The sequence below is a fragment of the Peromyscus eremicus genome, chromosome X, assembly GCF_949786415.1.
Source record: "Peromyscus eremicus chromosome X, PerEre_H2_v1, whole genome shotgun sequence".
Taxonomy (NCBI): Eukaryota; Metazoa; Chordata; class Mammalia; order Rodentia; family Cricetidae; genus Peromyscus; species Peromyscus eremicus.
In genome coordinates this window covers 60520873-60547500 of record NC_081439.1, presented here as the reverse complement: position 1 = coordinate 60547500, position 26628 = coordinate 60520873, and the positions used below count along the sequence as shown (strand labels likewise).

At 43.8% G+C, this 26628-nt stretch overlaps 1 protein-coding gene across 1 annotated transcript; it reads right to left on the bottom strand.

Annotated features, from left to right (window-relative positions):
• Pgk1 (phosphoglycerate kinase 1) lies at positions 1-18534 on the bottom strand. The gene is made up of 11 exons (XM_059251185.1): positions 18358-18534; positions 12624-12674; positions 9985-10140; positions 9702-9846; positions 7575-7678; positions 6755-6874; positions 4617-4731; positions 4256-4435; positions 1095-1272; positions 741-839; positions 1-447 (listed from the first exon to the last, which is right to left on the bottom strand). Exons 1-11 carry the CDS (start codon positions 18420-18422, stop codon positions 407-409), a joined length of 1254 nt encoding a protein of 417 aa, XP_059107168.1. The 5' UTR covers positions 18423-18534; the 3' UTR covers positions 1-406.
• Between the last annotated feature and the right edge of the window lie 8094 nt (positions 18535-26628).

Here is a 26628-nt window from a genome sequence, read left to right as displayed (position 1 = left end):
TTTCGGTGGACATCTTTATTAATAATCATCAACTTCTCCAAACCTACAGCTGGAATTTCATCTCATTTCCATGCCGAGTCATGAACGGTGACAAAGCTAACCAGAGGCTACTCAAAGAGAACTAAGCTTTTACAGCTCACTTCCTTTTACAGGCAGAATATAAATAGATGCACTCTAGAATGCACAATGGTTTAGTCGCTAAGGAACTTAAATGGGATCTTGAAGAATGTAGACAAATCCCGATGCAGTAAAGACGAGCTGAGATGCTGTGCAACTGTTTAAGGGTTCCTGGTGCTGCATCTCGGCCACTAGCTGAATCTTGCGCTAACACCAAATGGAGATGCGGAAAACACACTAAGTTGACTTAGGTAGGGGCTGTGCACAGGAACCAAAAGGCAGGAAAATACTAAACATTGCTGAGAGCATCCACCCCAGGAAGGACTTTACCTGTTTTTGAGAGAGCACACACACAGACAGCATTACTGTAAGACCCACTAAGTTACAGCTGCCCTTTTGTCTTCCTGATAATATGCCAGCTCTGTTAGGTTATAGGGCAGGAGTTGAAAAACCCCAGCATTCTGGATCCCAGGTCAGTTCAAATGTGTTCCTACCTACCCCTCCCGCCGAGTGGATGCGGGTGCTTTGTTTGTGCTACCTAGCTAATATGACTGCTGGTAACAGCTGCTGGAGCTCTCCACGGGCCCCCACCCTGCCTTCAGATAAACACAAAATACTCTCACCTTCCAGGAGCTCGAGACTGGCACCACCCCCAGTGCTCACGTGGCTGACTTTATCCTCTGTATTCCATTTGGCACAGCAAGTGGCAGTGTCTCCACCACCTGTTGAATGAAGACCGGAGAAAAATGTTTTGGCACCAAAACTGTAAAACGGTGTGGTTCCCAAGCCAAAATGTAGCTAATAAACTCTCCCACTCCATCTCCAGAGGACCCCCTATGATTGATACCTCCATGAACTATCAGCTAGAGATTTACCCGTAACGAGACCCAGAAAATATTAACCCCATGCCCCCTCTGCCTTCCCCTGAATACAGCTCAGCCACGTCGCATTAGTGAGTTTAGTACAGGACCCCTTACCTATGATAGTGATGCAACCCCTAGAAGTAGCTTTGACCACCTCATCCATCAGGGACTTGGTTCCCCTGGCAAAAGCTTCCCATTCAAATACCCCAACAGGCCCATTCCAAACAATCTGCTTAGCTCGAGCCACAGCCTCAGCATATTTCTTGCTGCTCTCAGTACCACAGTCCAAGCCCTGGAGGGTAGAATCAAGAGGATGAACGGTTAAGACAACTCAAGACGGGTGTGGTGGCGCACGCCCTTAATCCCAGCACTCAGGAGGCAGAGGCAGGCGGATCTCTGTGAGTTCGAGGCCAGCCTGGGCTACCAAGTGAGTTCCAGGACAGCCAGGGCTACCCAGAGAATCTCAGTTGTAGAATTTTTTTTTTCCAGACAGGGTTTCTCTGTGTAGTTTTGGTGCCTGTCCTGGATCTCGCTCTGTAGACCAGGCTGGCCTCAAACTCACAGAGATCCTCCTGGCTCTGCCTCCCGAGTGCTGGGATTAAAGGCGTGCATCACCACCACCTGGTATAGAATATTATTTTAACATGTGTTACATTTGTTTATTCTGTGGAACATTTGTTTTAATTATGCAAAGATGTGTTGCATTCTTTTTTTTTTTTTTTTGGTTTTTTTTGAGACAGGGTTTCTCTGTGTAGTTTTGTGCCTTTCCTGGATCTCGCTCTGTAGACCAGGCTGGCCTCGAACTCACAGAGATCCGCCTGCCTCTGCCTCCCAAGTGCTGGGATTAAAGGCGTGCGCCACCACCGCCCGGCGTGTTGCATTCTTTTATGTTGCATTTGTTTAACTCTGTGAAGCTGTGTTACTGTGCCTGTCTAAAACACCTGATGGTCTAATAAAGAGCTGAATGGCCAACAGCTAGGCAGGAGAAAGGATAGGCAGGACTGGCAGGCAGAGAGAATAGAAAGAGAAAAAGAGAGAAAAATGATTAAGGAGCAAAAAAAGAAGGGCCAGCCACCTAGCCACACAGCCAGACACAGAATAAGAAGAAAAGAAAAGATATACAGAAATAGAGAAAGATAAAAGCCCAGAGGCAAAAGGTAGACAGGATAATTTAAATTAAGAGAAGCTGGCTAGAAATAAGCCAAGCTAAGGCCAGGAATTTATAAGTGAGAATAAGTCTCCATGTGATTTATTTGGGAGCTGGGTGGCAGGCCCCCAAAGAGCCAAAAGAGTAAAAACAATCAAACAAATAATCAACAACACTCTGTCTTGAAAAACAAACAAAAAATGTTAAAATCTGCTTTAATTTAAGTTTTATTCATTTGTGTGTGTGTGTGTGTGTGTGTGTGTGTGTGTGTGTGTTTTGGAGGACAATTTTGGAAAAGTAGGTTTTCCCTTTCCATAAAGTGGGTTCTGGGGATTGAACTCAGGTTGTTAGACTTGGCAGCAAGTGATTTTACCTACTCAGCCATTGAGCTGGTCCTAGTCTACAGAGTGCGTTCCAGGATAAGACCCAAAGCTACACACAGAAACTCTGTCTCAAAAACCATAAAAAAAAAAAAAAAAGAAAAGAAAACTTACTAACACCAAATATCACCTCTACCAAGACCATAATGTAAGGCTGAATGAACATCAAGAGTTTCTAGTAGAATCAAAATGCACGCATCCTCTAGCCTGTGTGTATATGCCTTGACAAAAACACTTTACTTTATGGATCAAATAAAGCAAAACCTCATGTTGCCTAATAGCAGCCAAGATCTAGATCAGTGGTTCTCACCCAGATCGATTCTGCCTATCAGACCAGTATGTGCCAATGTCTGCAGATGTTTTCGGTTGTTGCCACTTGGGGTGAACACAACTGACACCTTGCAGCTAGTGATACTTTACATATGCCACAATATAACAGCCTTGCCACAGCTAGAACTATTTGAGATGTCAATAGAGACTGAGACACACTGAACTAGATCAGTTGTGTTCAAACCTTCCATGTACCATAATCTCCAGGAAGCCTCGGTCAAAAACAGTGGGTTGAATCTCACTCCTAGGGTTTCTGATTCAGTAAGTCTAAAATAGGGCTCAAGAATTTGCCTCTTTTTTGTTTGTTTTTTGAGACAGGATCTCACTATTTACCCTCGACTGGCCAGGAATTTGCTATGTAGACCAGGCCAACCTCAAACTCATACAGCAATTAAAGGTGAGTGCCACAATGCCCAGTCTGTATGATTTATTTATGCTCATGAATGTGTATATGCCACATGTATATGGGGGCCCAGAGACCAGAAAGGGCATTGGATCCCCTGGCACTGGAATTATAGGTGGTTGTGAACCACCCAATGTGGGTACTAGAAACCTAACTCTCCCCATAAATGCTAAGCCATCTCTTCAGATCCCAAATTTGCCTTTTTAAAACAACTTCTGGGGCTGGAGAGATGGCTCAGCAGTTAAGAGCACTGGCTGTTCTTCCAGAGGTCCTGAGTTCAATTCCCAGCAACCACATGGTGGCTCACAACCATCCGTAATGAGATCTGGTGCCCTCTTCTGGCCTGCAGGTGTATATGCAGCCAGAACACTGTATACATAATAAATAAATCTTTAAAAAGAAACAAAAAAAACAACTTCCAAAAATGATGCTTGTGGGACCATACTTTGGGAAACAATGAAACAGAAAAATGTCTAACAAATGAAAAATAGTAAGCAAACAAGCATATAAACATATAAAGATATGACTTTACACAGTTATCAAAGCACATCAGTTTAGGGTCCAGAAATATATCTCAGGTCCCTCGGGTTTGTGTAGCAAGCACTTTGACCTACTGAGCCACCTTGCTGACCTGAAAGTTTACTTAGAATGGCTTGTAGTTAGCCATGTGGTCCAGAACAGTTCCGACCGTGAAAGAGCATAGTACTATCTCCAGCATAGTGCTAAACGAACACTGAAGAATATTCAAAAAGTGGGTTAGCACGATCATTGATAAAACAGCAGTAATTACTCCATGCCATTGCTCTCCAAGTACCCATTGCAACATTTCCCGTCCTTTTGAGTCCCATGGAAATGAATGTAAAACTTTTGTTGGAGAGGAAAGGGCACAGCTCAGTAGCAGAGCACTTCTTAACATCTGTGAAACACTCAGCTGGATCGCCAATGGCACAAAAAAAATCTGCTAGATGAATGAATTTTCTGACCACTTACATAACCAACCATGCAACTGACTCACCATCCAGCCAGCAGGTATACCAGAGGCCACAGTAGCTTGGCCAGTCTTGGCATTCTCATCAAATTTGTCAGCAGTGACAAAGTCAACAGGCAAGGTAATCTTCACACCATTCTTCTCAGCTTTGGACATGAGATCTTTGACAATCTTGGCTCCTTCTTCATCATACAGAGAAGTTCCAATCTACACAAGAGAGCCGAGGAGATGAAGATCAGCCTCTAAACTAAGACCATGCCTGACTCAACACGGACGGGAGCATAACATACTCTAAAGGAATACAGAGGAAATGGCAATGTTTTTAGGACTCACAGAAACTGCTATCACTATAGAAGCCATTTCACAGCCACTTGCATGGGTTTCCTACCTCCATGTTGTTGAGCACCTTCAGGAAGGTAAAAGCCATTCCTCCACCAATGATCATCTCATTGACTTTGTCCAGCATATTATTGATCAGCTGGATCTTGTCTGCAACTTTCGCTCTAGAAGGGAAAACAAGAATCATCACCACAAAGCACACAATTGGTGAATGTGGTGCTAACTCAGAGACACGGCAGGAGAAAAGGAAATGCCCCAGAGTGGCGAAAGTACTGCCTAACTTGGCCATGTTTCTCCATCACTCCATGCTTTGAAGAAATCCTCTGAAGGCAGCTCCAGAACAAGGGCTTAAAAAGGATATTCTCAGGTTAAGGGTATAGCTAAGTATGAGAACATGTCTTCCTGTACAGAACCCTGGGTTTGATCCTCAGCACCAAAAAAAACCAGAAAAACAAAACCTCCCTTATCTAAACAGCCACACCCCCATGCAAAATTCACAAAGCCCAGATTGCCAGATTAGTAACTGTGATGGTTTGAATGGAAATGGTCTCCAGAGACTCCTATTTGCATACATAGTCCCCAGTTGAACATCTGGAAAGCATGAGGCGGTATGGCCTTGTTACAGGAGGCATGTAAATCATTGAGAGTGGATTTAAGGCATCCAAAACCCACGACAGGCCCAGCATCTGTCTGTCTGTCTGTTTCTCCGCCTACAGCCTGTACATCCAGAAAAACTATAGTCTGTCTTTAGGATTCAGGCTATCCTTGGCTTCAAGTGTTCAGAGATCTTACAACATATGCCCTGTGGTTAAAGGAAGACAGCTATATTTCAATCTTACTCTAAAACCGGAACACACCAGTGGTTGAATTTCACTCCCATATTCCAGATCTTTAGAAAACCTAAGAACCAAACCCAGACAGCTCAAATGCTAATTTGAGAAGCCAGAGACAAGAGTCTGATGCTTTTAAATCAGTAAACAAAAGGTTCAATGTTTCCAGGAACTAACATTTTTGCAAGACAACACAAAAACCTACACCCATCTGGGTTATTTTTAGGACTCTGAAACAGGGCTCATGAAGCCTAGAGAGCAACTATGCTAGGTGAAATTGACACCCAGTTCCAGAGTCAATTTTCATCAGGAAATGCTGAGTGTGCTTAGGCATGTGGAAGGGGAAAAAAAGCATCCCATAGATGGGTCATGGTCCTCTAACCAGAAAGAGGCTGATGCCTGCCTAAACAGCTATGCCAAGTGAAAGGCAGCTTTCTCATCCAAGCAGTCCAAGTTCCTTCTTCCTACTTTATTTGCAATGTAGCCACTCAACCTTCACTTCTGAAAGTTCTTCTTGGCTAAACTATTATGATTACCCACACACTGCCTTTCCCCATAAGAAGAAACATAAAATAGGTACATGATCTGGAGAGTTACATCTAAATGATCCTTTAAGCACACAGAGGGAAGTTTTCAGTTATTCCCTACCAGGCTGTAATCTACCAGCTTTGCAACTGTTTTAAGGAGGACCTTGCCAGGTGTATGGCCCAAGCATGTAATCCTAGAGCTCAGGAAGTTGAAGCATGAGGGTCAGGGCCAGATCACCCTGGACTACAAAGCAATTTCAAGGCTAGCCTGGGGTATGTGAGACCTTATCTTAAGGGGGAAAAGAAGAACCTGAGATTGAGATGAGCACCTTTGAGGGATCATTCTCCATTTTCCCCTGTGGAACCATTTTCTGCCCTTCTCTACATTCTTCTGTCCCACCAATCTGACCTAATAGACCACATTAAGAGGCTCACATGCCTTCTGCTTTCCAGGTAAGTTGGCCAATCAGTGGTGCATGCAGGGGGTGTCCAGGCAGAAACTGAAGAAAAGGCACAAGTATCTTTCCCTGGCTCCTTCTACCAGTTGACCAGCCCTATATCCCCTGACTAAGGACCAGAGGATTCTAATCAGACTGCCTTTTTACACGGACTACCTCTCTGGAATCCTCTGTATCTTCAGATGCTGATGGCTATTAATAAACCTAGATGATGGCAGGGCCTTCCCTAAACCCCACCCTCACCTGTCAGACTCTTTATTAAATTCTCCTCAGTTACTCATTGTGATTATGCTATCTGACCATAAACTACCCATGCTATGGACGACTACCAGGCTAACACTATTTAACATGGTCCCGAGGTGTTCTTCATACCCTCCCAAGATAGCCAGGAAGGGTCGTTCAGGACTCTCCAAAGCTTTGGCAAAGTAGTTCAGTTCCTTCTTCATCAAAAATCCACCAGCCTTCTGTGGCAGATTCACACCCACCATGGAGCTAAAAGGAAAAAACAAGAAACCAAATTTATTCCAAATCCAGTCAAATTCTACCATTTTTTTCCCCAGACCCAGAAGCCAGCTCCTTATCACTAAAATGTTTTCATTGGTTGGGAAACCATGGTTTCATCCCTAAACTGCAATAAGGCCATTTACATCTTAGATACATTTCTGACTAAGTTTATGACCAAGGGTAAAACAAGCAATGGACTGAGGTAGAATTTACAATACCCAGTTAGGTCAGAGTCTGAGCTAGGTCCTCTGCATATACTAATGTATATGGTTATGGTTGTGTAACTGGGTGTTCTTATGGGACTCAAGATGTATGCCACCATACCCAGAAGTACTTTAATGAATACAAATAAATGAATGGCAGGCCAGTACCATTCTGTAATCTAAAATTCTAATTGCTTTAAAAAAAGAATATAATCTTCCCATTTTTGCCTGCTCTTGGGACCCTTTTCCTCCTACTGGGTTGCTCGTCCAGCCTTGAGGAGGGCATGTGCCAAGTCCTATCGTAACTTGTTCTGCCATGTCCAGTTGCTATCCCTGGGAGACTTGCTTTTGAGAAGGGAAACAGGAGCAGATCTTGGGGAGCGGGGAAGTGGGAGAGTGGCCTGGGAGAAGTGCGGGGAGGCGGAACTGTGGAGGGGCTGCTCAGATCACTGTACTCTGCCTAGTACTGACAAGGCTCTCGGTACCTGTGGGCTCGGTGTGCAGTCCCAAAAGCATCATTGACATAGACATCCCCAAGTTTGGACAATGAGGCTCGGAAAGCATCAATTTTGGCTGGCTCGGCTTTAATCTGCAGAGAAAAATTTAAAGAGGAAAATCTAACATGGAAAATATTGATGGCTCCAAAAACAACTTCAAAAGCATTTCAGCCTGCCAAGAATCCTCTTGAACATCTTGAGGACTCTGAGTTAGTAGGACAACAACCTACTAGGATTAGGATTAGCAACAGGGTCTGTTCTTTCTCCTAAATATTTCAGGTCCTTTGGTCATTTCTTGTCTCCATTACTTCCCCGTGAAAATCATACATGCATGTACGTATGTGTACACACACATATGCAAAATACATGTGATAAAATTCAAAACCAAACAAAAAGAATGTAAGCTAAATTCAAAGCTTTTCATGAAAAGATGCCATAGAAATTATCAGGACATACCTCATTTTTGACTTGCCAATGAGTATAAGGAAGGCAACGTTAATTCTAAACATACCAATTTGAACACACTGAACATTCAATTATGGGGCTGGAAAGATAGCCCAGTGGTTAAGAGCACTTGCTGCTCCTCCAGAACCCATACTGGAGCTCACACTCGCCTACAAAACTCAACTGAATTGTCTTCATTGTTTGTGTCCAGTGTGAACTTGTGATTGGATGCCTGCAATTTCAGGCATTCTGAGTAAGCCTTTAGAGTGAAGAGCAAGTGACTTCACTAAAAGTGAAGTCAGAGAGTAGCACAGTCAGTTCACTGATTCCTGAATAAAACCTCCCGAGTCACCTTTCCAGTTGCCTCCTGCCACTTCTAAGCACTCAAGTTTGGGCATCTTGAGTTTCAGTTTAAAAGGGCACCACATTTTAGGTCAGCATTGAGTAGTACTGTAGCAAGACCACGCCAAAGCAGGGCAGGGCCAGCTCAGGGCCTGTGCTGCTAAGAAAAGAAACTGCTTGAAAGCGGGCACTCCACATGACCTTAAGAAATGTCAGAAGTCAAAAGGGGACTGACATACACCCTCAGAGCATCTTGTTCTTTCATCTCTAAAGCCCCAAAGAGTGGAAGGTACTAGGAACTGCCCTTGGCTAACCAAAGGGCAAATCCAAAGTCATACTCACAGGCGGTTTTAACATTTAGTGACTGAATTCTTTGTCAAGTCTAGTGACCAATCTTGTGGATTATCTACAGCTTTTATGACAATGGCATGTGAATAGATCCCACAGACTGTATACAATTGCAATTGACTACATGAGCCACCATTTGCTATGTGGCTCTTTGTAGAAAAAAAGCTTGCAGAGCTAATGGACTGAACTATAAAGCCCAGCAATAGCACCACTACTAACTCCAGCAAAATGGCGGCCTTTCTGAAAACCCAGGCTTCTTTCTGAGATTTGTTTCCTTAGGAAATGAGGATGACACCTATTTATCTTACCGAGACTCAAATGCCCTGAGTCAGTTGGGAGGCCGAGCACTTGGAAGGTGGAACAATCAGGAGCTCAAGGTCATCCTAGGCTACCTCAAGTTCAAGACCAGCCTGAGCTACACAATACATGAGCTACATGAGACTTTGTCTCCAATCACTCCTACCCTACCCAAGAAAGGAAAGTCTTAAGTCCAATGCCTTAAGGAATCTCACCATGACCATTACCCTCACCAAATATACTGATTACCTAAAAGCATTCATGTATTTTTTTTTCATTTTTTTTTGAGACAGGGTTTCTCTGTATAACAGGCTGTCCTTGAACTCAGAGATCCACCTGCCTAATTCATGTATTTTTCAAAGGTATTTCAAAAAGTGAACAGGAAGAGAGCTTCTGCAGCGCTGGTCACATTCCATTCCTTCACGGGGTAGTGATATATAATGTGTGTACTCTGTGCTAATTGGTAATTCATCATGTACATTTAAACAACTGCTTTTGTTCTGCAGTGCTGAGGATTGTACCCAGGGCATTGTACACTACCATGAGCTACATCCATGGCCCACATTTGTACAGTTTTACATGTATGTTATACCTCAATTTTAAAGAGTTTCCACTGTTCTTTAAACATGGCCTCATACAAATTCAGGCCCAAAGGCCCAATAATATCAAAATCACAGGTCCTACCTTGTTCCCAGAAGCATCTTTTCCCTTCCCTTCTTCCTCTACATGAAAGCGGAGGTTCTCCAGCAGGATGACAGTGCCAGCTGCTGGGTTGGCACAGGCATTCTCTACTTCTGGGCCCACACAATCCTTCAAGAACAGAACATCCCTGGGGGAGGGAGGAACAAGAAATGAGGATTAGAGCAGCCTGAAAGCTGAGAACCAGCGACAGCATGCCCGACTGCTGAGAACCAGACCACCTCACCTCCCCGAGCTCACCAGCACCAGAGCCCTGTCCTGTACTTACTTGCCCAGCAGAGATTTGAGTTCTGTGGCAACTGGCTCTAAGGAGTACTTGTCAGGCATGGGAACACCATCAGGCCGGCCCAGGTGGCTCATAAGGACAACCGACTTGGCTCCATTGTCCAAGCAGAATTTGATGCTTGGGACAGCAGCCTTGATCCTATAACCAAAAGAAGGCAGAAGATAGAACAGTGTTCTTCCTAGGAATTAGAGGAAACTATTTTAACCAGTGACTTCGTAAAATGTAAGACGCTGTTTCTTCTCCAAGTTTCCTCAAGTCTGACAGTTGCAGAATTCATATTTGTGTTCCTAAGATAGACATGATACAGACCTGCCCCCTGGAACTACAGTCTCATCACGGACCTGTTCCACATGCAGAAAAGAACCTAGCAAAGCTTGCAGTCTCCAGCAGGACCTGCCTGGGAGGTTAGCCCTCAGGTGTCAGGGCTTGGCGAGGTGCCTCACTGGGTGAAGTACTTCCCTGGCAAGCACAAAGCTCTCCAATAATCAGCTGCAGGACATGGTGGGGCACACCTGTGATCCCAACACTCGGGAGGGAGAAGAAAGAGGATCAGAAGTGCAAGATCAGCCTCGGTAACACAGCAAATGAGGCCATGTCTACAACCAACCAACCCTGGCTTTTCAAGTGTCCCTCAGTTCTCTGACAACAGCTGGTCGCTGTTTCTATACTCTCTAGAAGCCAGGTAATGATGACTAACACCTGCTCCCTTCTAAAAGTCTGAAGTTAGTAGTTGCTAGGTAAAGGATACCTTTGCGACCAGAGCCACTTGGCATGGACCCAAAGGAAATGAAATTAGCATACAAAAAGACATCTGTACTCAAGTTTATAGGAGCATTGTTCACAATGGCTAAAATGAAGACTTCACCTCATCGCCATTAGCTGATGAATGGGGGGAAAAATGAGGTATCATTCAGCCACAAAAATAAACTCTTCATACACATAAAATAAATAAATCTTTAAAAAAATTAACTTGGACCAGGCAGTGGTGGCGCCTGCCTTTAATCCCAGCACTTGGGAGGCAGAGGCAGAGGCATGCAGATCTCTGTGAGTTCGAGGCCAGCCTGGTCTACAGAGCAAGATCCAGGAAAGGCATAAAGCTACACAGAGAAACCCTGTCTCGAAAAACCAAAAAAAAAAAAAAAAATTTAATTTGGGGCTGGAGAGATGGCTCAGCAGTTAGGGCACTGGCTGCTCTTCCAGAGGTCCTGAGTTCAATTCCCAGCACCACATTGTGGTTCACAACCATCTGTAATAAGATCTGGTGCCCAAAGAGCCAGGCATTATGGCATATGCCTGGAACCAACACCTGGAAGGCTGAGGCAGAAGGACCCCAAGCTCAAGCCCATCAGAAGCTGAGACCCTGTCACAGAAAAATGGTTTGAAATAAAATCTTTCTTATATAATTTTCTCAAAAGCAACAACAGTACTATGACTTAAAAATTCTGCTTTTGAAAACAAAATCTGCTTCTGCAGGGCACTAGAGGGAGATCACTAGTGGTTAAGGCTTGCTATTCTAGAGAACCTGTGTTCAGTTCCAGTAGCCATATGAACTGGCTTCCAACCACCTGCAACTTTACCTTCAATGTCTCTAATACCCTCTTCTGGCCTCCACAGGCAACTTCACACGGTGCACCAATGCCCTTGTGCACACATGCACACATGCACATAATCTCTCAACCTCTCTCTCTCTCTCTCTCTCATATAAAAATAAATCTTTACGAAGAAATTCTGCTTCTGAAGCTAGTACCCAAGACACTAGTACTTCTGAAGTCTTTTCTATTTTCTTAGAGGCAAAGGCAGAGCAAACTATCCCCTCCCTTAAAAAAATACCTTATCTAGGCTCCTTGTAACAAACTCTGGTAAATCTATATGTAAGCTTAAAAATTACTGAAACTAAAACTCATTCTCTTGCATACTTCATTTTGTAAGAAAAGTCAACTAATCTTTAACTTTGATTTTAAAAAGAAAGTATCTCCAAATTCCTTAAAATTTTTCTTAAAACAAGGAGGACTTTCTCAGGATGTTTTTGCTGGTAGTGGAGGATTTTTTTAAACGGGAGGTGGTCTGGCGTTTTTCTGTTTGGTTGTTTTAAAATACTTCTATTAATTCTTCAAGAATTTCATGCAATGTATGTTGATCATGTCCACTCCCTCACTTGTTTTGTTGAGACAAGTTTTTGGACAGCCTAGAATGGCAGGAAACTGACTTCGTAGCTCACACAGCTCTCAATTTAACTTATACCCCCCCTAAATCCAGCCTTGCAAGCACTAAGATATAGGCATGCACCCCCATGTCAAACTAGAATTTCTGTTTGGTTGTTTTTTTTTTTTTTTCAGACAAGGTCTCTTTATAGACCTGGCTGTCCCAGGCTGGCTTCAATCTCAGAGATCCGCCTGCCTCTGTCTCCCCAAGTGCTGGGAGACACCTGGAATAGGGTGATTTTTTTTTCCAATATTTTTCATGAATTTAGAATAATTCAATTCCCACAGATAAGAAAGCAGGTTAGTAAAGACCCAAAGTCATGTGGCTTCGGTTCATGTACTTCCACAGTATGGAGAAAGAAATTTGCACCCCATATACTCACACACTTAAAGCCAGGCCGGGTTTGGTAGTGATCTTACCTTTGGTTATTTGTGATCTGGTTGTTCTTCATAGGAACATTGAAGTCCACCCTAGGAAAGAAAAAGGCTTCAGTTGCACAGCCATCATCAACTTCTTAGTCCCTCAAAAGTTTGAACCGTTAAAAGCTCAAATCTCACCTTTAAAACAATAAGAGGCATTAAAAGAGAGAGGGCTGGCAAGATGGATCAGGCGGTACAGGCACTTGGGGCCAAGCCTGACAACCTGAGTTTTATCCCCAAGTCCCATGGGTGGAAGAAGGAAAAACTACTCTTGTAAGTTGTCCTCTGATAGACACACACACACACACACACACACACACACAGACACACACACTTGGGTAATGTCTAAGTTTTGTCTGCCATGATCTGAGACACTCACTATGTGGTCTAGCTTCCTTTCATCTCCTGAATAAATGCTGAGATTAAATACTAGATTAATGTACCAATACATCCACCCCAAAACCATTTTGACTAACTTTTTCTTTTTTTTTAAGAGGGGAGGCGGTGTTCAAGACAGAGTTTCTCTGTGTAACAGCCCTGGCTGTCCTGGGTGCGCCGCTGCCACCACCACCACCCAGCTTTTTAATTTTTCTTAAATCTTGAGAAATGAGGGCTGGAGAGATGGCTCAGTGTTAAGAGCACTGACTGCTCTTCCAGGTCCTGAGTTCAATTCCCAGCAACTACATGAGGGCTCACAACCATCTATAATGGGATCTGATGCCCTCTTCTGGCCTGCAGGCATACATGCAGACAGAACACTATATACATAATAAATAAATCTTTTTTAAAATCTGAGAATTATAGTATCTAGCTCATAGTTAAGAGAAACAAGTTAGTGAATGATAAAAGGCTTAGAAGTGGTACATAGTATCATGCAAATGTTAGCTGTTATTATATGTTAACAATTCCACAAACTGTATTTTATTTGAAACTATATTAAAGACATTACAAAAAAAACCAAACAAAAAAAGCAACAACAACAACAAAAAAAAAACCTAGTACCAGTCACTAAGGGACTATATATGATAAGGCAGGATTGCTACTGTCCTTGATTGTGAAACTCCATCTTTTCCCAATGTCTTTTTTCTGTCTGAGCAGTGACCACAAGTCCTGCAGATCACTGATTTCCTCTATTCCGTGATCACTAATCTACCTCACCAAGGACCTTGAGGGACATAGTTCTTGATTTGGATTTAAGAAAGCCTTTAAAATTAAAAGGCACTACTCTAGTTGGTTTCTGGTGCCTAAGGCATCCTCTTTAAATATCCTGAGCAGGCCCTTGCCAGCCTTAAAGTTCAGACCAAGCAGATCAAGTATCCCACTACCATGATCCTCCTGCAGCCTCCCAGGAAGGCCAATGGACAAAAGGATTAACTACATAGGCTAAATAGTGCTGCTCTCTGCCCCCCAAAAACCCAGTAAGAAGGAATGCCTTTGGACTGAACTCCCAAACATCTGTGGCTTCCATCCAAGCTCTGATGGCATCAGCTTACTGATGAAAAACTGGATTAGTTCTCTCGCTGTCCTCTTGATACCTTCAACCTTCACCCATCATCTCCTGGACTCACAGCTCGGCCTGCCATTAGCTTCTCTTCTGAGGACTCCAAAGCAGGGAAGAACCTTGCCTACACATTCCACTTGTTCTGATATATAATGTACACCCTTTTCCACTTCCCAGTAATATTCTCTAGTTTTGCCTCAAGGACAAATTCAGGTATCACCACATATATCAGAATGGCTACCAAACTCGAGTGACAGTCTATTCCCCAAGAGGACAGATTCAGCCACTCTTCCCTGATAAGCCAATTAGAACAGTCACATTAATAGCAAAAAAATCAGAAAGACATTGATTTAATGTCACCACCATAAAAGACAAAGCAATCCAGTGACCTCCAAATCCATCTTCAGGAACCTGTAGTTCAAACACAGGGTCAAAGATACACACACACATCTGAGCAGCTCCCCGTATCTAAGCAATCTGAAGGTCAAGGTGTGGTGCTGCTCACCACTGACCCAGCTTTGTCTTTGTAAGGTTGTAACTCTGCTGGAAAATAGCCCAAGCTTTTCTTCTCCAGGCATGGGATTCCTGGGGAAAATGCAATTTCTTATAGCCCACTGTTTTAATCACGTGGTAGCTAAAACACCTCCTTAGTATAGTCATTCTGCCAGTCTTACCACCAAATACTGGTGAGGATGCAGAAAAACTGATCACTGATGTACTCCAACAGGAATGTGAAATGGTGCAGCGCCTTTGGAAAGCTATCTGGGGATCCCTCAAAAGGTGAAAGATGGAATCGCTCAGTGGCAGAATGCTTGCAATCCCAATCCTAGGGGTTTTACCCAAAAGTACAGCATGTGACCGTCCCAAAAAAAACTCATAGCAGCTTCCTGTGTAAAAACCCCAAATTGGCAACAACCCAGATAGCCTCTAATGGATGGATGAATGATTCACACATACCGTGAAAAAGCACCCAGCAATTCAAAGGCGTATTCTGTTGGTACGTGTACCAACTTAATAACTAGTAAATGAATGTTGAGTAAGCGTGCATCTCCAAAAGTTACACATTGTATGAATACGTATATACCATGTTTTGGAAATGACAAAGTTTTAAAAATAGAGCACAGGTCAGTAATCCTCAGGCATTAAAAATGGAGAGTATGATTCTAACCAAGTAACATGAGATGTTCTTGATGGTGATCAACCAGTCTTGACTGAGGTGGTGGTTATACAAATCTACGTGTGATAAAATGCTAGAACTGTACACCTTACATGTCGAATCCCCACTTCTGCCATTGCACTACAATTATGCAGCCACTGGGAAAAACTGAGTTTCCAAACAGTCTTTGCAGTCTTCTAGAAATGTGTAATTATTACAAAAGAGTTTTTAAAAAAAATTAAGTTCGAATAATAAGTCTTGTTGGGCGGCACCTTTAATCCCAGCACTCAGGAGGCAGAGGCAGGAGGATTTCTGAATTAAGAGGTCAGAATGGTCCACAGAGTGAGTTCCAGAACAGCCAGGGCTACACAGAGAAACCCTGTCTCAAAAAACCAAAACCAAAACCAAAAAAAAAAAAACAAAAAACCAAAAACCTAAGTCTTTCTGAAATCTCAGGATTCCAGGCCCAGTTCTCCTAAGAACTCTCAGAGGAACCATGCCCATTGTTACTCTATGGTCTGCTTGCTAAATTACACTAGTGTGATTCCATTTTCTTTCTTTCCACCAGGACTGTTACTTCGCAAGTCACAACAAAACCGGTGAGGCTGGAAAAAAAAATAAATTGAATTAAAAAAAAAAAACAGGAAGTACAAGAGAAAAGAGAAGTACTTTACCAGCAAAGGATGACTGGTAACCTATGAGGGGACAGAAAGGAAACAGCGTGACAAAACTCAGCAGGAAATTTACTCAAATGGCCTGGTAAAATCAAGTAGTTGGAGGGAATGGAAAAACCCGCTGAGCCGCGGAACCTGTTGGGGTTCCTGGCTATTTTAAAGTTGCTCTGAAAGCATAAAATACCTGGTGTTCGATTCCAGCACGTGGAAAATAGTTAGCCCAACCTATCACCTTCCCTTGCCAATTCAAACCAAGGGACTAGACGAGTCAGAAGACAAGGGTACCCTTCTACAGGCCAGAAAGGAGGCGAGTGAAACAGCCAGAGGCCCCGTTTCTGAAGCACCGCCAACTACCACAAAAAGCACTGAAACAAAAAGGTATTGAGCTCACCCAGGCAGAGCTGCCTGGGCTCCTAAAATGTAAGCCTACAATGCAACTCCCTATTCAAGATGCATTAATAATCCGGAAACAAAGCAACCTTGCCAGTGTGGCCTTAAAAATAAGTACAGTGTATCCATACAAAAGGAAGCGATGGCAACCCCCCTCCAGACAAAGTCTATTTCAACCTGTCCCTGGGTCAGTGTCCAAGTGTTTAGACAATCTGATTGGTAGCTAAAGAGACCCAAATTCTAGTCCCGACTCTGCCACAAACTTGAGAGTTGAATAACTTTCAACATGTCATCAACTGCCATCATACTGCTAGTTCAATAACCTTGAACAGTAAAACTGGATTAGCCAATCTTTTTCAAGGCTCACAGTTAAGCTGTGTTAAATGAAACTTGATCTGGCAAAAAGGGAGAAAACTCCATTCTCACTCCCAAGCAGAGTTAATTCCTTAAGACAGTTTCCCTGCGGAAGAGAGCATAAGGCCCCAAACTGCAGTTACAGGAAGGTGACCAACACAATGTCCCACTGGCTTTCAGCTGCTGCACACCATCTACCTCAAGCCAGTGGAGGTAGAAGGAAATATCTGAAACCTTTTAAGCTAGTTGCAGGCCAACATCTACCTTCTCAGTTTCACAGGGTCAATCTCATTTCCTCGGAGCACCATCAAGAGCTAGAACCTGCCCTTTAATCCTAGGGTGGCTGGGATCTCTACTCCATCCGGATTACAAAGGTCTATCCCATGTGAGGTAACACGAGTGCTTTGCATGAACACTGGATTCTGGCTATCTGCACAGCAAGAAAAGGCCACCTGCCAAGTATTATTGGCTACGATGAAATATGTGCCTGTACAGTTCTCTAACTCCTAGCTGCTGAGGTAGGAGAGCCTCTGCTCCCTCACACGTGTTAGTATCTAAAAAATGCCCTCATTCGAACTGGCCCAAATTGTGAAAGGGACCGGGATTACGTCATTCACACACCACCAATCAATCAACCGCTTCCAAAAAAGGTCAAGCCGGCAGAGCGGTCCTGCGATTACCTACGGCCCTTCCAAATTACCATCCGTGGGTCCTATAGTTACACGAACAGCCAAGTGCATCAGTTATGTATCTAACCATCATCTTTCACCCTGGCACACATTATAAATTACGAAAGTTAGAAAGGTAGAAGTCCCATACACGCTAGGAATTCTGTCAGGTAAGGGAGAAGCCAACTTGATAAATGACCAAGGATCCACGTGTGCCGAGTAAGGAGCAAGAGAATGCCATGTGCGTGGGAGCCTTGCTCACTTCTAACATCCTGCTTCACTAGCCACCTCTGAGGGTGAGGTTAGAGGCCTCCAACTCCGGGCCGCCACACCCTGTATGTGTCACAATCCTGATGCAAACCCCAAGGCCAGTAGTCCAATGGCAAGGTAGGGCTGCTGAGGCCTGTTACATAAGCTATACAGAGCTCCATTCAGTGGGCCTCACCCCCCACCCACCCATAGTTTTTTTAGGGAAAGAGACCTCCACTCCTGAGCATTTCAAACCACATCCTCTGGGAAAGAAATCTTTTTGTACCGGGACCAATGAAACGTGGGCGGTTTCGAATTCGTCAGGGATGGTCCAAAGACCGTGGGGGAAGGGAAATTAGCTAAATGACCTTTCAAGGTCCCTCAACTGGGGCCTAGAGATTTGCAGGATAAGCATTAGGTCCCATCTCCTTACAGGAGACGAAACTGCATTTCAGAAATGGGGAAAAGATTCAGTCCTGAGAATCTGAACCTTTTCTCAGTGAGATCCACTCCCTAAAGGACACTATTGGTCTCTTTTTATGCTGGAAGAAAAGCAGTTAGGAAGCATCAAACTCGGACAGTCTCCGCCCCAACGAGGTGAGGAGGACACCCCTGGCTCTGCAAACCCAGGACCCCCGAGACCTAGCTGAAAACTAAGCGCAACTTAGGGTGCACGGAAAAGCGTGCTTGCCAGGGCCCGGGAGGCTGTGCTAGAGCCCGGAGGGCATGAGTACAGGATTACCTCATCACGACCCGCTTCCCCTTCACGTCCAGCTTGTCCAAAGTCAGCTTGTTAGAAAGCGACATTTTGGCAACACGGTGAGATCAAGAGGCCCGGACCTGGGAAAGAGGAGATCGCTGCGGCCGACGTGCGCTTTTGAAGCGTGCAGAACGCCGGGTTGCGGGGGACCAGAGGGCGCTCGCCCCGCCCCTAGCCCCGCCCCTGAGCCCGCCCTTGGACCCGCCCCTTCCCGCCGCTGCTCCCAGAGAACGAAGCAGCAAAGTTGCTATTGGTCGCAGCCCAGAAGGCCAGTCCGCTTCCATTGCTCCGAGGCGCTGTCCATCTACAAGGAACTGGTGGGACGTGCGACTTCCATTTGTCACGTCCAGCACGACGCGAGCAGCGGGGGAACCTTCCTGACGAGGGGAGGAGTAGAAGATTTCACCTAGGGGCCCCTAAAGAAGAGAGTGGGTTGGCGCCTCAGGGTGGGCGTGGAATGTGTGCATGGCCAGAGGCCACTTGTGCAGCCAAAGTGCCCAGCGCGGCTGCTCAGCAGCGCATGCTCGGGACTGCCTTGGGAAAAGCACCGCCCCACCCGGTGGAATTCTCAGGGGCCTTTTCAAAAGCTTTGCAAATGCCGTCTCCTTTTGGAATCTTTTGTTTTCTTGCCTCCAGAATGGAATTCTACATAAGGCCTTACTTAGTAATCGAAACTTCTCAGAAGTCAAAAAAGGACCAGGTCCCCCATCCCCTTTTATAATGAAAAATACAATGTAATTGCCGTGGTTACATTATTCATTGTAATGGTGAATACATTCAGCATGTGTCATGTCAACTAATAATGTTCATAAAACGCATAAGTACACTCTGTTATTAAAGATGAAGTAACTGATGGACAAAGGTTTAGTGTCTTAACTAAGATTGCAGAGCTTAAGTGATTGTTTCAATCGTGGGCTACTGGGATTTAGACTTCTTTGTGAGTGTAGCTTAGTGGTAAAGTGCATTCGAGAGGCCCTAGATCCAATCTCCAGCACTGGAGAAAACTTTAAATCTCTACGGACACTAATTTGGGCTAAGGATGCTTCTCAGTGGTAAAGCACTTGCCTACTGTCTGAGACAGGACAGCTGCTTAGGAAGTTGAAGGGCACATGAGAAAAGTAAGCCCTTCTCCCTCATTCTCCTGGTTCTTGTTTCCACCTCTTTCACTAGCTGACACCCAAGAGTAACTGACCAGACCATCTCTGGAAATTTCTATAATATGCAAAATAACTCAGACAATAGCATGTGTTTTCTCTCATACGCAGATTTTATATAAACAGATATATGGAGAAGGTAGATACAGGTCCACAAAGGGGAAAAATAGGTTTTAAGAGAACAGGAGGAGAAAAAAAATAGCGTAACAGAAGACACATGACATGGAAGAGACAAAGAATTACAGGCAACTGAGGAATGCTGAAAGCCCCCGACTGATTACTCAATACCAAGTGGTCTGAAATCGTATACAATCATATACGTACAAGTAACTTTATACAGACTGGGATGGTTGTAATTACATATTTAGGTACACAACACACACAAAGAAAATGAAGACATGAATTTGAGAGAGGAGCTGCATTTTTACCCACTAAACCATCCCTGGCCTGAAATAACAGTGAGAAACAGACAGCCTAAGATGAGAAGAAGCCTGTGGCAACAGAAAAACAGGAAAATAAAGAAATCTCACACAATTATACATGTGAGGCAAGGCTAATACGGAGCAGATCCCTTGGGTGTTATAACACTGTTAAAGACACAGTTTTCATCCCACAGAACTGAGAACCCGTTTGTTACTGTCAGTTACCTCCCCAGGAGCTATTCCCCACGTCCACTGCTTGCAGAAATCCGATTTAATGGAGCATTGGGCTAGTGACCAGTGCTCAGCAAAGACAGGCTTATGTCCTAGCACCAAGGGATAAATCACTGTTGACCTAAGCCTGAGTCTGGTAATCCCATCCCCCACATGCCCCTTTGTCACACATTGGTCTGGGAATGGGCAGTGACCCAACTTAGGTCAATGAGATAAAAGGGAAGTCTGCTGTTCTGAAAAACAACAGAACAGTGAAAAAAAGCAAGACCTGTACATGTATTGACTATTGACTCATTGCTAATTAATAGAATGTTGGGAAGTAACTGTGCATGACTCCTACACTAGGCCATAAAATGCACGATGGAATTCATTCTCTCTCCCTCTCTCTCTTTCTATCCTCCATCTCTCTTTCCCTCCCTTCCCCTTTGCCCCTTTCCCTCCTCTTCATCTCCTTCTCTGATCTCTCATTTTGAAGACAGCAGCTGCCATGTATTGGGGACATTCAAAGAGTTTTGTGGGGTAGCCCAGATGGTGAGTCAGAGTACCTGTAAACAGCCAGCACAGAACTGAGTCCTGCTGCCCACAGCTCTAACGGAGCCAGCTTGGAAGTGGACTCTCCTATCCCCAAGTCAAGCTTTCAGATGTGTGCCACCTAACCAAAACAAATTTAGCTGTTGTCAAATTCCTGACTCACAGAAAGTATGAGGTAATATTTATTGGTTTGAAATACTAAACTTTGAGATACTTTCTTACTCAGAAATTGACGAGTAATACAGAGTTTCAGCAATGAATTTGTTCCATAAGACAAAATAATCACCAAATGTTGATAATGGTGAGCTCAAACTGCAGAATAACTGAGTCCTTGAAGACATCAGTGACTTACTGAATTTACCAAACCACAGCACTATTGTACTACCCACCTTTCTGTCATGTGAAATAAACAAGCCTCTAGTGTGAGTAATAATTTATTGAATATAGTGTTGCTTGCAGCTGAAAACATCTCACTACACTATTGGGGGAATTAAATGGTATTCATATGATCAAGTTTAGATTTTTGTAAATTCTTTTTCTTTTTATGACAGGATCCCACTATGGTCCAGGCCATCCTCCAAGTCATGACCCTCCTGTGTTAGCCTCCTGAGTGCTGGGATTACAGATACGTACCACCACATCTAACTACACATCCATTTTTAAGAGATTTCCACATCTGCTAATATTGGAGGTAGATAGTTGAGGCTGATTCTTTCACTGAAAAATAATAGAAAAGTTGGACTTTTTGGAGGGGCCAGTGCTTGGAGCTATGCTAAGGGTAGGGCCTCACACACGCTAGGAAAACATCCTGGCTTTTTTTTTTAAGACAAGGCCTTATTGAAGTTGTTCAAGCTGGACCTGGACTTGAACTCACTCTGTAGCCCAAATCAGACTTAAGTGTGTAATTCCCCTGCCCCATTGTCCCAAGTACTGAGACTGCAGGATTATGTGACCAGGTCCAGCTTAGCCAAAAACTTCAAAACATTGCTTTTTAAATGTTAGAAAACTACCAAGATTTAGGAAGCACCAGGCAGTGGTGGCACACACCTTTAATCCCATCACTTGGGAGACACAGCCAGGTGGATCTCTGTGAGTTCAAGGCCAGCCCAGTCTACAGAGTGAGTTCTAGGATGGGCTCCAAAGCTACACAGAGAAACCCTGTCTAGAAAAAAAAAGATTTAGGAAGGAAAAAGTAAGTCTGGGGCCTGTAAGATGGTTCAGCCAGGAAAAGCCTGACACCCTGAGTTTGAACCCTGGGATCCACAAGGTAGGAGAAAATTGACTCCCTCAAGTTGTTCTCTGACCTCACAAGCACGTTGTGGTATGCATATAAGGACACAGACAAATAAATATTGTTTTAAAGAAGTATGTCTGTAGTTTGGGTTATTTTTCTACATGCCACATGCCAATTCCAGAAGAGGCAGTTGAGACTGAAAGGATGAACAAGGCTTCAGCTAGATTCCTAAGACTTCAGAATCCACCGAGGAGAAGGAGCTGTGGGGGTTTAGGTAAGAATGGACCCCACAGGCTCATATATTTGAATGATTAGTTCCAGGGAATGGAACTGTTTGAAAGGACTAGAAGGATTAGGATGCATGGTTTTATTGGAGGAAATGTGTCACTGGGGTGGGCTCTGATCTGAGATTTCAAAAGTCCATGCCAGGCCCAGCCTCTCCCCCTCATCCCCCCCCCCCGTGTGTGTGTGTGTGTGTGTGTGTGTGTGTGTGTGTGTGTGTGTGTGGTGTACATGCACGTACCCATGTGGATGTCAGAGGACAACCTTCAGGAGTCAGTTCTCTTCTTCTACCTTGTGGGTCCCAAGGATCCAACTCAAGTCCTTGAGAGATTGTTCCCTAACCTGATTTAGCGGGTTCTTTCTTAAACTCGATTCTTTGGTGACCAATGGTGGAAATCTGAAGTTGGAGCTAGTCAAAGAGTAAGCTCTAAGGACCCTGGCTGCAGTTTTGGTCAAAGGAGCTCACTTGTCAATTTGCAGTTATCTGACCGTTTGACAGAAGGTGAAGATCCTATTCCAAGATGGTGCTCCTCTCACGGATCTTGGAAAGAGATCTAGTTTCTTGCCAAAATGGATCTTGCCATAAAGCCTAATGAGTGTCCTCATGATATAAGAGTTGAGTACTCCTCAAATCACTAATCCAAATGGTAGAGCAAGAAAAAATTACAATAGCTTTTGTTACTCTTTCTCAAAGAGTATGCTCCATCATCTCACCCAGATTCTATTCACTGGGAATGAATCACTAAATCCAATCCCCACCAAGGTGGAGAGTTACTGGGCTTCACCTTTTTTTCTTGGGGGGGTTCACCTCTTGAAGGTAAAAATTAGACATCTTTGAGCATACATTGAAAACCACCAGATTCTTGTCTTAACCCCCCTTTTCCAACATAATATTTTTATTGATTGTTTATGAGTTTCATATAATACACCCCATCACATTTACTTCCCAGTCTTCCCAGACCTACTACCCCCACCCTTGTGAACTCCCCCACAAAAAAAGAAGAAAAGAAATAAAAAGAAAAAAAATACCAAGTCCAATATGTGTTGCCCATATACCCACTGGAGCATGGTCAAACTCCCAATGGCCAGTTCCTTAAAGATGAATGAGTCCTTCCCTACCCACCCCTGCCAGAAACCATCAGCTGTGAAGAGCTACATTTCAGGATCTTATTGATGACTGCAGACTCACAGTGGAGAATGAGAGACGCAGAAGGCTTCTGTGAAAAGCCCCCCCACCCCCAAAAAAGTAACAATCTAGACAGGAAGCCATTGAAGAGAACTCTCAGGACTTTTGTTGCTGAGAGCTGGGTGGGATGAGATCCTGCAGGCACACATTTCTTGGCCGGTGAAGAGGCAAGCAAAAGGAATACTAAAGACACCAAAGTCCAGTCCCTCTGACCATTGCCCTGTACTTCTCCTCCTACCTCACCTCTGCTGACAGTTCTTGGAATTGTAAAATGTCCATCTGGTAACAATTCTGAAGATTTCACAGGTCCAAACTCCTACCTTCTCTGCAGTAAAATACCTGTGACGGTTTTGAACATCTAGCTTTATTTTAATATTCAATGACAATTACATTAACTGGAACTTAGCCTCTAACTTCAATTTGGATATTCAGTGAATACTACATTAAAAGATAGTCACATTGTTGTAATTATTGAGAAATTGTTATGCTAATCTATGACCTGAGATACAACTGGCAAAATCCAAAATTCGGGGAACCCAACAGGAAAAAAAAATCACTTGGTCTGCCAGGCGGTGGTGGCTCACACGTTTAATCCCAGTACTTGAGAGGCAGAGGCAAGTGGATCTCTGTGAGTTTGAGGCTAGACTGGTCTCCAGAGCGAGATCCAGGACAGCCAAGTCTACATAGAGAAACCCTTTCTTGAAAAACTAAAAAAAAAATTTAAAAAAAAACAACCCACCTGGCTTTTGAAATTGCAAGGACAGGAAAAGGGTTGGAAAACAACATGTTTTAATACATAAGAGACACTTCAAAGTATGGTGCCTGTTTCCTGTTACTATTCTAATTCAAACAAGCCAACCACAAACTTTAATATCCACATACACTTGTTCATGGAATAACCTGGAAAATTTTAATATTGACTGGATATTTGATGGGTTTTGGATATTTGATTTAAAATTTTAGGTATGATAACTATATAATTGTGAAATAGTTTTAATATAATTCTTTGAGAATTTCATACAGTATATTTTGACCATATTCACCCCTCACTCCTCACAAATCTACCACCACGTCTCCTCAATTTTGATTTTTTTGAAGAGTCTTTAATTAGGGGTACACTGAAGTGATTTTGTTTTCTTCTGTTGGTGGTGTGAGGATCAAAGCCAGAGTCTTTAACCACTAACCTACATCTCCAGCCCTCCAAGTCTCACTGTAGAACCCAGGCTAGCATCCTTCCTGCCTCCACTTCCTTACTTCTAGAATCACACACCATCAGACTCACTTTATTGACATTTTGTTGTTGTTGCTAATGGTTTTTTGATCCTCACTATGCAGAGTAGGCTGGCCTTGAACTCTCTTCAGCTTTCTATGCCCTGAGTTTACAGGTTTGAGATATCACACTTAGCTGTTATTGACATTTTGTTTTTTTTTTTTTTTTTTTTTTTTTTTTTTTGTGGTTTTTCGAGACAGGGTTTCTCTGTGTAGCTTTGCGCCTTTCCTGGAACTCACTTGGTAGCCCAGGCTGGCCTTGAACTCACAGAGATCCGCCTGGCTCTGCCTCCCGAGTGCTGGGATTAAAGGCGTGCGCCACCACCGCCCGGCTAGACATTTTGTTTTTTAAGAAAGGTTTTCACTATGTCATCCTGCTGGACACTATGTAGAGCAAGCTGGCCTCAAGTTCACAGAGGTCCACCTGCCTATCTCTCCTGAGTACTGGAATTAAAGGTGTGCAATGTGTGCTCAGTGCACTCTTATTATAAAACACATGGGGCCAGGCGGTGGTGGTGACACACGTCTTTAATCCCAGCACTCAGAAGGCAGAGCCAGGCAGATCCCTGAGTTCCAGGCCAGCCTGGTCTACACAGTGAGTTCCAGGACAGGCTCCAAAGCTACACAGAGAAACCCTGTCTCAAAAAAACAAAAACAAAAATAAAAAAAAAAAGAAAGAAAGAAAACACATGGGGTTGGAGAGATGGCTCAGAGGTTAAGAGCACTGACTGCTCTTCCAGAGGTCCTGAGTTCAATTCCCAGCAACCACATGATGGCTCACAACCATCTGTAATGAGATCTGGTGCCCTTTTCTGGCCTGCAGACAAACGTGCAGACAGAACACTCTATAATTAATGAATGAATGAATGAATGAATGAATGAATGAATAAATATAAAAAAACAAAACACATGATGTTTGTTACTGTGCTACTGGTAATATTAACTTTGATCACTTGGCTAAGGCAGTCCCTGAAACTACCCACTATTTTTTTAGATGTAGTCTTGCTATATAACTCTGACTGGCCTAGTAAGTAGAGTATCTTCCTTTCTCAGTTTCCCAAGTGCTAGGACTACAGATGTGTTCCACCATGCCCAGCTGCCCAGCTACCCTTATTCTGTAAGTAATTTGTCTCATTGTTCTGACTGTTGAAGCTGTTACATGATTCTCTCTCTCTCTCTCTCTCTCTCTCTCTCTCTCTCTCTCTCTCTCTCTTTTGTTTTTTGTTTTTTTGTTTTTGTTTTTGTTTTTTGAGACAGAGTTTCTCTGTGTAGTTTTGGTGCCTGTCCTGGATCTTGCTCTGTAGACCAGGCTGGCCTCGAACTCATAGAGATCCTCTTGGCTCTGCCTCCCAAGTGCTGGGATTAAAGGCATGGGCCACCACTGCCAGCCAGCCTTTCTTTCTTTCTTTCTTTCTTTCTTTCTTTCTTTCTTTCTTTCTTTCTTTCTTTCTTTCTTCCTTCCTTCCTTCCTTCCTTCTTTCCTTCCTTCCTTTCTCTCTCTCTCTCTCTCTCTCTCTCTCTCTCTCTCTCTCTCTCTCTCACACACACACACACACACACACACACTCTCTCTTTCTCTGTGTATGTGTGTATGTGGTGTGTGTGTGTGTGTGTGTGTGTGTGTGTGTGTGTTAAAACTGTTCACCAAATAAAAAATTAAGTAGAGAAGAAAAGGCTCTGCATGCTGATATTGCATGACTCAAAACATGTCTGCGGCCGGGCAGTGATGGCGCACGCTTTTAATCCCAGCACTTGGGAGGCAGAGCCAAGAGGATCTCTATGAGTTCGAGGCCAGCCTGGTCTACAGAGTGAGCTCCAGGAAAGGCTCCAAAACTACATAGAGAAACCCTGTCTCAAAAAACAAACAAACAAACATGTCTGCCAACTGAATCAAGCCAATGCCATGAGGTTCCTTTGCTCTTTATTACCCATATTAAAATACAG